An 11,692-nucleotide genomic window follows, 5' to 3' on the forward strand; every position below is an offset into this window, starting at 1 on the left:
TTGGCACCACAGCGCCACTTACAGGCCTGGCATACATTTTGCAGCGTTTTCATGCATTCGTGTGGACGATCACATTTATTTTACGTCTCCGTCTTTATGGCAAACGTTCTGGAAAATATTAGCGTTTCGTGTTCGTTTTGACTTTGTGTGGACAGGGCCTTACAGTCCTCATACATACACCATTCCCCCTAGTCTGGGGGCCAATCCCAATAGGGGGCACATGTTTTTGTCTCAGTTGACAAAATGAAAAGTGAGCAAACAGTGCTTTCTTATAGATACCCCAAGACAAAGTCAGGAATTTTTGAAGGACTATATCCAGATGTTTGATCATCCAATTATATCCAAAGGTTACTAATGATTCTCAATGTCACAACAAGGTTTAAGCAAAATCATCAACTGAGAACAAAAAAACATCTATGTAGACGGCTTAACAAAGTGAGGTGGTAAAAGACAGTTTAATGTCATGGAAAGTTTGAGCACAGGATATAACATGTTGGTTAAAGCACATCAGCGAGGTCTCTTCCTGGCAAAGGTTTCAAAGCAGACTGGGTTTCAAAATATGCTGTCTATGTTCTTTTGAAGAAGCACAAAGAAACGGGCAACGCTGACAATCACTGTTGCATTTGGAGGGACATTTGTTCCATTATTTTTACATGCAAAGATACATACTGTAAATTGAATTGTGAAAAATAATCCTTGAGATTATTTGATATAAATGAAAAGAAACATTTTCAATCAATATATGTTTTGAGAGCAACTTTGCTGTTGTTTCTGATTTAAAAAAAAATATATGTATATATATATATATATAAGTTTTTCTTTTTAAGCAATTTCAGATAAAGTTTTAGGAATGGCATTCTTTTCAAATTACATATTGCAGATCCGATTCTCTTCACTTCTGGCAGGCTTACCCCTGCAGTACGGAGCAAAACAGCAAAGTTAATCACAAAATCTCTTTTTATATAAAATTTTGTTCAAAGTTTCAATTTTTGATGGCATTTCGATTGCATGTGTTTCAGATTTCCATTCACAAAAGGTTTACAAAATTTACAGCTAGGATTTATAGTTGGGCAGCAGCAACATTAACGCTGCTCTCGATGCTGAGGAATACAGAAATATTTAACCTTCATGCATAACCATCAGGGAGGTGTATGTTTGGCCCCAAATTTACTCTGTATGTGTTTGGTATTCAGCCTCTCTGTTTAAACTGCTCTACTGGGCAGAAAATGATCTAAAGATGCCGATTCGACTGACAAGTGCACATTTCTTTTACCGGTATTAATTTTTGACCCTTTTAATGATTTGACCTACATAGTTGTAAAAGTATACTTTTTTTTTTCTATCTTACTGAGAATGGTGCGAATCAGTTGCCATAAAAATGTCTACCTGAAAGGAAAGAGAAAGGACCTGGAGAAATATGGTCCCTAACACTAATTCAATTAGCATAGGGCCTCCTGACATTCCTAGCCACTGCTAGAAGCTGCAGGTAGCCAGAGATGGGAAGTAACGAAGTACAAATACTTCGTTACTGTACACAAGTAGATTTTTCTGATATTTTTCCTTTACTTTACTACTTATTTTTATGGCGACTTTTTACTTCTACTCCTTACATTTTTACACAAATATCTGTACTTTCTACTCCTTACATTTTTAAAAATTGGCTCGTTACTTTAGTTTTGAATCATTTCAATGGAGTTACCGTTATTATTTTTCACGTCATCAATACCAAATTCAATCTAATTGGATGGGAATCTACGTTGCATTTGACGCACCACTACAAGATGAATCGACAGATTTGGCGGTATTCATTGGCGGCAAATCATTGCAGCTTGGTGGCGGTGGCGTTAGCATAGTAGCATGGATGACGAGATGATTGAAAATGAACACAACGGAGATCTAGTCCTATTGGCAGACATCCATTTAAAATGTAGGCAACGGCATGAAAAAAGTGGTTTGTACTTTTACTTTTATACTTTAAGTAAATTTACAAGCCTGTACTTTGTTACTTTTACTTGAGTAAAGAAGTTTAATCAGTACTTCCACTTTTACCAGAGTATTTTTTAACACAAGTATCTGTACTTTTACTCAAGTACGGAAAGTGAGTACTTTTGCCATCTCTGCAGGTAGCCCACAATCCTTTGCATGACAGAATGTTTAGGCACGGTGCACCTCATGGGCTTCACGGTACTCTGTATGAAACATGCTTATATTCACACCTTCACAGTTTTTGGTTATTTTAATGGATTTGAATGAATGAATACTTTTTTTTAATCTTTTTTTTTCTCTGGAAGAAAATAGTATACTAGCTATATCCATGTGTATTTCCTTTGCGCAATGACGTCCATGTGGTTAAAGGCTGTGTGCATTCAGCACAGCAGCCCAGAGCTCCTTTCCTACCCACCATGACTGCTAGGGTTACAAAAAAGCGCTGCGGCATTATGAGTAATTCTGCCGCTCAGAGTAAACTCCCGCCTCCTTCGCAGTGATTGGTTCAGTAATTTTCAAACTGGACAGTCTGAGCATTAAGGTGTGTAAGCTGTAAATACAACCTGACTGGGTTTAAATGATAAGGCGTATTATAGGACGCACCACTAGAAATATCACAGGAACCACAGAAAGTAAACCATCCGTTGGCTGGTATTTGGGGTTTTCAGCGATTTGAAACAAAACTTAGAGCACTTTTCGTTTTGAGTCACCACTGAGAATAAAAAGCCCCAAAGCTCCTCTGATCAAACAGCTCATAGATTCAGTCTCTGAGGCGGGAAAAGCTTCTCCATGTTGTTCAGTAGAAAGTTTGAAACTCTAACAGAATCATAGGTTATGTGCTGTGGGATTATTACCCATGTGGGTGTAAAGGTGATAGCTATGGCTTAACGTATTCCAGCCAGTAGGTGGTGCTCCCACTCGTCCACTTTCAGACCATAGTTTTTACCAGCCAGTCACCAGGTCGGTTCATGCTAATCTTTTATTTGCATTATTAAACATTTTAATAATAATTTCTGTTACTGTTCTGTCCACATACAATATATGTAAAAAAATGCCAAAGGAGTAGGGCAGAGGGAGCTGAGCGTTTTAAATTCTTATTTTTAAAATTTCAATGCAGTAACCTCTTTTTAAACTGAGGAGGGCGCCAAACAGGCGGTTTTAGACACAAAAGCAGGAATTGAACAAATGTGCGTTAAATTTTTGTAGACCGCACTAAAAGACATCCATCTTTACAGTTTATTGGCAAAAGCAACTTGACTTCTAGGTAAGTAATCGTTTAACTTACCTGTCCAGAAGAAAAGTCGTTACGCCACTGGATCGATATTCAGCCTCCTTTACTTTTTTTATTTTTTGGGGGGGGGGGCTGGAATCTAAGAAGAGCAGCAATACATTCAGTGGTAGCCTTTCAAAATTTTAGTGAAAGGATTTTTATCAGAAACATAATTAATGTGCACAGATAAGGAATAGTTGTAATAACTATACATCAGTGGCGGCCGGCCCATAGGGGGCGCTGGGGCACCGCCCTCCGTGATAGAAAATATATTTTGACAAATTAACTCATAAATGTCAGTTTTACTCTCTAGAGTGTGTACCTATAAGCAAAACAAATTATATAAACTACATTTCCCTATCTACTGTCATTCATTTGTGGATTTCCACAGACAGACTCCTACCGTCTCTGTCTTGGGGCGCTGATCAGACTGCCCCACATGTGCAGAGAATCTGCCAATCATGTACTATTGCTAGGTCAATTTAATAATCTAATGGCCAATCAGCGTCTCAGAATTCTATGGTCTTGGGGCTCTGAAAATACTGCCCTTTAACAGGCTTCTGCACCCAATGCGCAGGTGCAGACAATTAGAGGGACGATGGCGAACGTAACGAGCGAGGTGCAGCTTCCACCAAATTCGGTGAGATCCTTATTTATCTACCCGTTAACCAGAACATCCCTGTTGTAGGATATGAAAATTCCATGTCATGGTTATTGTGACCAAAATCATCACTGTTACTGTTATTATATAGTAAATGAAATCATTACTGTTAAATTGTATTTATTGATCAATTGTTTATTTGAATTCTTATTCTGGATTAGTTGGAGACATACACTAGGCTATATCAGCCCCACCAAAAATATTTTTCACCAGCCGCCACTGCCATACATGTAAACATAGTTTTATGGAGCCCCCAGGAACTTGGGGCCCTAGGCAACTGCCTAGTATTGCCTAATGGTAAATCCGCTCCTGGCCCTTGGCTGGTCCCCTAAGGTTTCTTTTTTAACAGCAATCTCTGTACTAAAATGTTCTGATTTGAGGACATTAAGATCTAAAGAGAAGTACCTTCTCCTGGTCAGAACCTGTAATTCAGTGAAAGGGGGGAGTCAGAGTAAACAAATATGCACGCCCAGGAGAAGGAGGGGTCACTCCAGTTGCTGGAAGTTGGCGGCCATTTTGAAATGCTGCTATGGTACTAGATGATTATAGAATCACTACATAATAAAATTTAAAAATAAATTACATCTCAAAATATACTAATGCTTTAACAATGTTCTCCGAGGGTCCCCTATATAAATGACAGTCAAACTGCATCGTAAACCCAAATAAGTTACCAGAAGTAAAACATTTTGAGGCGGTCAGGTACCTAATTTAGCCCCAAAAAACTTAGAATTACAAGTTATCATAACATTTCTTTTTATTTATTCCTAATTTAGATTTCAATGAACAAGCAGTGATGTATTCTCTCAATACTTCACTATTTCTACTTCATTTCTTCTCTTCTTTGTTTTCATTCCCTTGTGTTAAAATCCTCATTTTGTACTCCCCCAATAAAGGAAAATGTGAAAGTTTGCATTGCTAAAAAAAGTTTTAATTTAAAGTAATATTTACAAGATTTTGGTCTGGATTTTAACCATATCCTAAATCATGCCGTCAAACTTCGGGCTAAATAGAAGATAAAGGATTATCAGGATAATAAAGGGATTTATGTTTTTTCTCTGGTAATTGGTAACCATCTTGAACCTGCTTGCCTTGTGGCATGCTGACACTAAAAGAAACTAAACATGAGGTAAATGATGGAGATGAGCAGCAAAGACACACCGGGTGCTGGACATAAATGCATCACTTGTCGTGTAAATTTTTGCCACATGTAAAACAGCGAACAGGACTCCAGAGGGCTGAATCTGGGTCATCTCACCTTTTAAGCAGCTGCCTTGCTATCTTTGCAAGTGCCTGGAAACAGATCATTGCTTTTTAAACCCTTGCTGTCTTTGCAAGTGCCTGAAAACAGATCATTGCTTTTTAAACCCTTGCTGTCTTTGCAAGTGCCTGAAAACAGATCATTGCTTTTTAAACCCTTCATGCATATTCTGGCAAAAGGTCACAGCTGATAGAATCCCCATTATGATAACCATCAAATCTCTAGTAAGCTAGTTATTACCCTTCATTTATAGCATTAACTGTGTTAAAAAGGCAGAACTGTAGTTGAGTCTGTAATCTTAAACCTCCAAGACAAACATGCTTTGTTATTGTTCAAGCAGTTGAGAACACCTGCTTCCTGACAAAGTAGAGGCCACATGTTTTTGCTATAAAGGTTATTATGCTAGTCTTGCTGAAATATGAGGGACAATTTTAATTAGGTATTGATAGACTCAGTCAATTCATTACAGTTTATTTTATATAGCACTGATTGACAGATGTGTCAAAGCCCTATACAATAAAAACTATTCATACAGAAATATCAATTAAAATCCAAGTATATAATGTATTCAAAGTTCATTACATACATTCCAATAAGACAATGCAGTCAAGTTCAATTTAAATGAGCCAGCAGCAAAAAACGTTAAAAAGAAAAAACGTTAAAAAAAACCCACAGCAGATTGTATAGGTTCACCAACTCTAAAGCAACATAAAGCCACATGCATACAGAGCATGCATGTTGCAAAGGTGTAAAGGAAAAAAAAAACTTGAACAGGAAGAACCTATAGCAGAAAAAGGTCACATGCTTTTACCACTAGGCTTTTGAAAGATGGGCACACATTTGTAAAAGAAACTGAAGTACTGATTCAGGATTAGTTTAGATGTTAAAGAAAAGTAGAAAGTTAATGCCAGAAGCAGTTAAAAAAAATGAAAGGTTGTTGGTCACAGCCATATAGCTCCACGTCTGCATGAGAGACACTAAAAACAAAAAGAGTCACTCATTTATGGGGAAAGAGTTATTTCAGAAGTAGTTCAGGGTATGGCTTCTCCAACATACGGTTCACTTCAAGACAGAAACACTGAGGCAGATTATCTTCTATTAAAAAAAAGGAGGGTAAAATATTGCTAAAATAACAGAATTGCAAAATTTGAGAATATTAGTAAAATAATAATTCCCCCTTTTCTTCGTAGCTACGCATATACTGTCCCCCATTTTTGCCAAAACCAAAATAAGTGTTTAGAAACTTTAAATGTGCTGCCTCAGCAGCATTGCAAAGTCGTTTATTTTCGACAGTGGCACTGAATGTTTCTCACACACTGTTTTCTATTTTCAGGTGTGACCGAAGAGATTGTCAACCCTATCAGGTACTTATTAGCTAGCCGTAGCCTGTTAGCCTGCTAGCAGCAAATAAGATTAAAATGGACACTCTAGCTCAGGCTTTTAGAAAGCACAGGCCTCAGTGCGGAAAATAACACGAAAAGTAGTGGATAACCTACACGAAAATGTAGATATAGCATAGTAAATATCCACAACATAAACATTTAAATGTTGATACAACATATAGCGACACAAATGTTTCGAAAGAAGCGGTTTAGAGAAACGACAGAGGGAGTTTCCGCTGCAGATCGAAGCTAACGATAGCTAGCTAAAATAATAATGCTGAACAAGGGAAAGTGGTCTTTTTGTTCTCCATCAGCATAAGCCTAAAGTAGCATAACTAAAGCTACATCAGGATAACCTTAGCCTCTCTCACTATTGATCTTTGTCAAAGAGTAAAGTTTAAAGCCATGTCTTAAATGTAAATGAGTTGTCTGCCTCACAGACCAAACCAGTAGTTGGTTCCACAGAAAAAAGCCTGAAAACATAAAGGTTCACCTTGCATTCTAATTTTAGAAACTGTAAGAGCCACTAATAAGCCTGCAGCTTGAGATCAAAGTGCTTTTTTTAGAAACATATGAGACATTCAGTCATCTGATGTATGATGGAGCTTGATTAGTAAGGGCTAATATAATCTGAATTCTTATCAGAACACTTGCTGGTTTAGCATAACAAATGTGACTAAATTTCTAGACATCCTGACAGGAAATGATTGCATTAACTAACCTTTGAAGCAACAGGTGGATTAACTAGTTTTTTTGCATAACTCTGAACAGTTCTAATTTTAACAACACTGCAGCAGAGATAGAAGGAAGTCCTAGAAACCTGTTTTAACGTGATAATTAAATGGCACATCCTGGTCAAAGATGATATGAAGGTTCTTCACATTATTAGGGAAATGTAATGTCAGCTATATTAAAAGGACTGACTAAGCAGTTTCTTTTGCAAACACTTTGATGAGGAAAAAAAAGACACTCTTTCAGTTTTTTACGTGATCAAGACATGCCAGGGTAGCTAACTGACTGAATATAAATATAGCAGAGTGCAGTCAGCAAAATGATGTAAATTTTTCTATGATGGAAAAATACATGAAGAAAGTTAGTCCAAGCACCGAACCCTGTGGCGCTCCACCATAAACCATTACTTGCTGTTTATGAGAGAAATATTATCTGTCAGTCTACAGTGTCAGTACCTGCTCAGTTTTTCTCTTATTCACAGGTTGTCATTTTTTCCATTTAAACGCTGCACATATGTTTTCTCCCTTTAACAACCTGTCAGCCTTTTGAACCAGTTAAATAAGTCTGATGCGTGAGTTCTGTAGCGTTTACACTCCGGGGCTGATCTCGAGGTTTGCATGACTTAAAATGGGCTCAAATGTATTTTCACGCCCAATGCAGATTTTAAAAGAAGGTACCAAGTGCCTTGTGTTTGCATTTAAAGAGACAGCAGGTGCAAACATTAATTTCTGCATTTGTGCAAAATCTGGGGCCACTATTAGCTCATAGACTTATTATTTATCATTTTATTTGAATTAAGTCTGAATTTCATAACTGAAAGTGCACTTTATTTTAACAGTACATCTTTATTTTTGTCCTATGTTTGAGAAAAAACTTAATTTTATGGAGAACTTTTTGAAGTACTGTTTACTGTTCTGTAGTTTTGTAATTTTTTTTTTTTACATTTTTTGAATAATTATTGGCCGGAATTTAAACCAGGATATTTTTATTCTAGTTTTTTAAAAGTGCTTTAAAAAATAATTAAAAAAACTTATTGTATAAGCGAGTTTTTTTTTATGTTATTGCACATTTGCATTTTTTAAAATGCCCAAATAAAATAAATAAAATAAAAAGATAAAATATGCGATTAATTTGCGATTAATCTTGAGTTAACTGTTGATATTATGCGATTAATCGCGATTAAAATTTTTAATAGTTTGACAGCACTAATATATATATATATATATATATATATATACACATATACACACACACACACACACACACAGGAAGATAGATAATCTTGCAAAGTATCTGCTTTCTTTCTTTTTTTGTTTACTGTTTAACAACTGCCCGTCCCTTTTTTATCAAGAACAAAGTGGGCGGCACACACACTTGAACATACCACTATCATCCCATCCTTTTTATCTTTCTTCCTGCAAACTTTTGTGCTTCAAAATGACTCAAACCAGGCGATTACAGTCGATTCTGAACTGTTTGCTTCCATCACCGTTAGAGATTTTAGATAGAAATCTGAAAGTAAAACTGAGCCGATGACGAGTAACAGCCTCCTAGCTCAGCATTTTAGGTCTTGCACTTTTTTTTTTTTTTCCAAACGATTAATTTCCTGTTAAAAGTCTTTAAAGCCCTTAAATCTCCCAAAATCAATGATGTATTGTAATTGTCATTTTACATAGCCTGGCACAAAGCTGGCATATTTGTGAAGCAGAGTGTTATGGAGCAAATGTTGTTCCATGATTGTTACAAGCAAAGAAGACATTTTTTAATTTGAAACAAAAAAAAAATACAATTCTATGAAAATGTGTTTTATGTTTTTATTTCAGCATCAACATCAATATTTCTCCAAGTGTCTCTGTAGATTTTAGCCAATTGAGTTCAACATAATTTTATTATTTCTACCTATAATGTAAATTTCTGACAACTTGGAAAACTGTTTATCTTTCTTTTAAACAGAGCTGACCTGTGTTGGGCACATTGCTATGAAAAATCGGCCCTCATAAATTCTCCATTGCATTTATAGCCAACAAAGAAGCCTCCTGTTTCAAGGCACAGGGCTTGCCTGAGGTACATCTGCAGGAAGACACCCACGCGCACACTTGCAAAAGTAGAAGCAAATTTAAAAAACCTCAACCAAAGAGACTAAACAGGGCATCTTTGTTTAAGCAATGTCAAGCATGTTAAGATAAATAGTAAAATGGATAAGACTTTAGGAAGGAAATGGTTAAAACCCAACAACAGCTCACCATTCCGATGAACGTTATCTCTCCCTGAAGTAGCAGTTTAAAAAACGTATATTGTGAATTCTTAATCTGCTCCATCTGACAAAAAGAGAAAAAGATTTTCACAAGCCAGAGCATTGAGACATCTTTGCAGAACCTTTATTTCACATTCTTTGGTCAGCGCACAACACCAGCATTTTTTAAAAACAGACAAAAGGTGACACTTCCCTGACATGCAGGAGATCTCACAAAGACAGTGGCCGAGCAGCCCGGTCTCTCTGGTTTCTGCTTGCCACAGTAAACAAAGCAGTGTGGGGTAGATGTCCTACTGAAAGGACTGAGGTAATTTTCCAGAAGTCAACCCTAATCTCATTACCTATTTCATCTCATGCTCTAGACATTTTACTCTACTTTAAGAACGCTGCTTTGCAAGGGTAAGTGTCAGCAAAGCGGGGTGTACAGAGGAGGAATGTTCTCACAGCTGCACAGTACAGCCTCCCGAACAGCCCTGAGCTGCTCTGCTTCACCTCTGGGTGTGTCGCCGCCCTCCACAGCTCATGAATGTCCTCCACGTGGCCGTGAGAGGTCATCATCTGTTCGTAGATGCATGGGTGGTACGGTGCCTTGCCCTCCCCTGAGAAATAGTTGTGCGTCTGCGGCGACACGTTGACGGCGTTGGCGCAGATGCCCATGAATACGTCATCGATGTAGATCGAGGCGTTCAGGGTCAGCGTGGCGTGGTAGATCTTGTTGGCCACGTCGCTGGAGATGACGTAGCCGGCCCCTGCGGTGTAATCGGGGTAAGACGACCACTGGTACATCTCGTAGGAGACGTAGTACTTGCTGTCCTTTTTGCGGATGGGCGGCGCCCCGACATGCACCCGGCCGACCCAGAAGTCGGTGACCCCCCTGCTGCTGAGCTCCTGCAGGTAGGCCACCAGGTTGGGCATGTGCACGAAGACGTCGTCGTCGGCGGTCATGAAGAAACGGGCGTGGGCGCAGCGGCTGTGCATCCAGTGGAACTGCAGGAGGAGTTTGAGGGTCAGGTTGTGGAAGGAGTCCAGAAAGTTCTTCTGGATCAGGTCGCCGTGGAGCCGGTCCTCCTTGACCAGCAGCTTCTGGAATCGGCCACTGCTATTTTGTCTCTTCGTCCTGAGGGATCCCAGGGCGAACACCACCTTGACTGTCACCCCCAGGGTGTTCTGGATGTAGGTCTCATTACCCCAGGTGGATCTGATGGCGTTTCGCCTCTCGGTGTTCTCGGGGAAGGATTTCACAAAGACGAGTAGGAGCACGTCCTCGCCGGTGCACTTGTCTGGGTGGTCCAGCAGGTAGGGAAAGTCGCTGAAGCTTCTGGCCTGCTCACGGGGAATGGTGAGGCTCCTGTTGATGTAGCTGAAGCTGTTGACCAGGTAGCGGAAGGAGTAAGACTTGACGTGGCTGACGACGACCGAGTCCAGGTGCTCCCAGCAGATCATTACCACCGACAGCAGCAGGCAGCTGGTCATGAACTTCACCAACTTGCATTTTCTAATCCGCCGGTTATTCAAAATCATCCTGGAATTCGCTCGGCCGTGCGGCAGTGGGTCAGAGCGCGGGCTTGAGAGATGGCAAGGTAAGGGTGCAACAGTTCCTCAGAGCAGCACTTGGCAGGCCTTCCATCCTAGCCTTGCCTCATTTAGCCAAAGGCATATGTAGTGCGAATCAAAGGTTCTGTGTGGAAACGGCCTCCATCACAGCAGAACTGACAGTCAACCAGAGGATCATCTTCCTTCCATGAAGCAGTAGTTCTGCAAAACAAAACAAAAAAGTGTATTGTTATAACTTGGATTCCACCATAGGCCCTTTTTGTTAAAACAGAGAAGTGCAGATAATGAGTAACGGCCTCGTAGGTCAGGGTTTGCACCAAAAGGAATTAGATGCTGGTAATTATTCTGTTGTTCTTTTTCCCCCATATAATGAACTTTAAAAAAAAGTATTTAAAACCTTCAAACATTCCAGAAACATTTATGTATTTAAGTTATATTTTATGATGCAGGTTGAGGAGAAAAGATGAGGAGGAATGAGGAGCAAAGATGCGTTTTGATTGGTCTGCATGAACTGTTTTGGCCAATGAGAGTGTAAAACTAGATCTAACCTGACTTCGCCAGATGGATTTGCTCCGCATATCCATCTGGAAAC

At 39.1% G+C, this 11,692-nt stretch overlaps 1 protein-coding gene across 1 annotated transcript; it reads right to left on the reverse strand.

Annotated features, from left to right (window-relative positions):
- Positions 1–9,086: 9,086 nt before the first annotated feature.
- b3gnt5 (UDP-GlcNAc:betaGal beta-1,3-N-acetylglucosaminyltransferase 5) lies at positions 9,087–11,323 on the reverse strand. The gene has a single exon (XM_015371355.1). It carries the CDS (start codon positions 11,065–11,067, stop codon positions 9,919–9,921), a length of 1,149 nt encoding a protein of 382 aa, XP_015226841.1. The 5' UTR covers positions 11,068–11,323; the 3' UTR covers positions 9,087–9,918.
- Positions 11,324–11,692: the final 369 nt, after the last annotated feature.

This window comes from Cyprinodon variegatus, unplaced genomic scaffold (genome assembly GCF_000732505.1).
Source record: "Cyprinodon variegatus isolate N-32 unplaced genomic scaffold, C_variegatus-1.0 Scaffold57, whole genome shotgun sequence".
NCBI classification, from domain to species: Eukaryota; Metazoa; Chordata; class Actinopteri; order Cyprinodontiformes; family Cyprinodontidae; genus Cyprinodon; species Cyprinodon variegatus.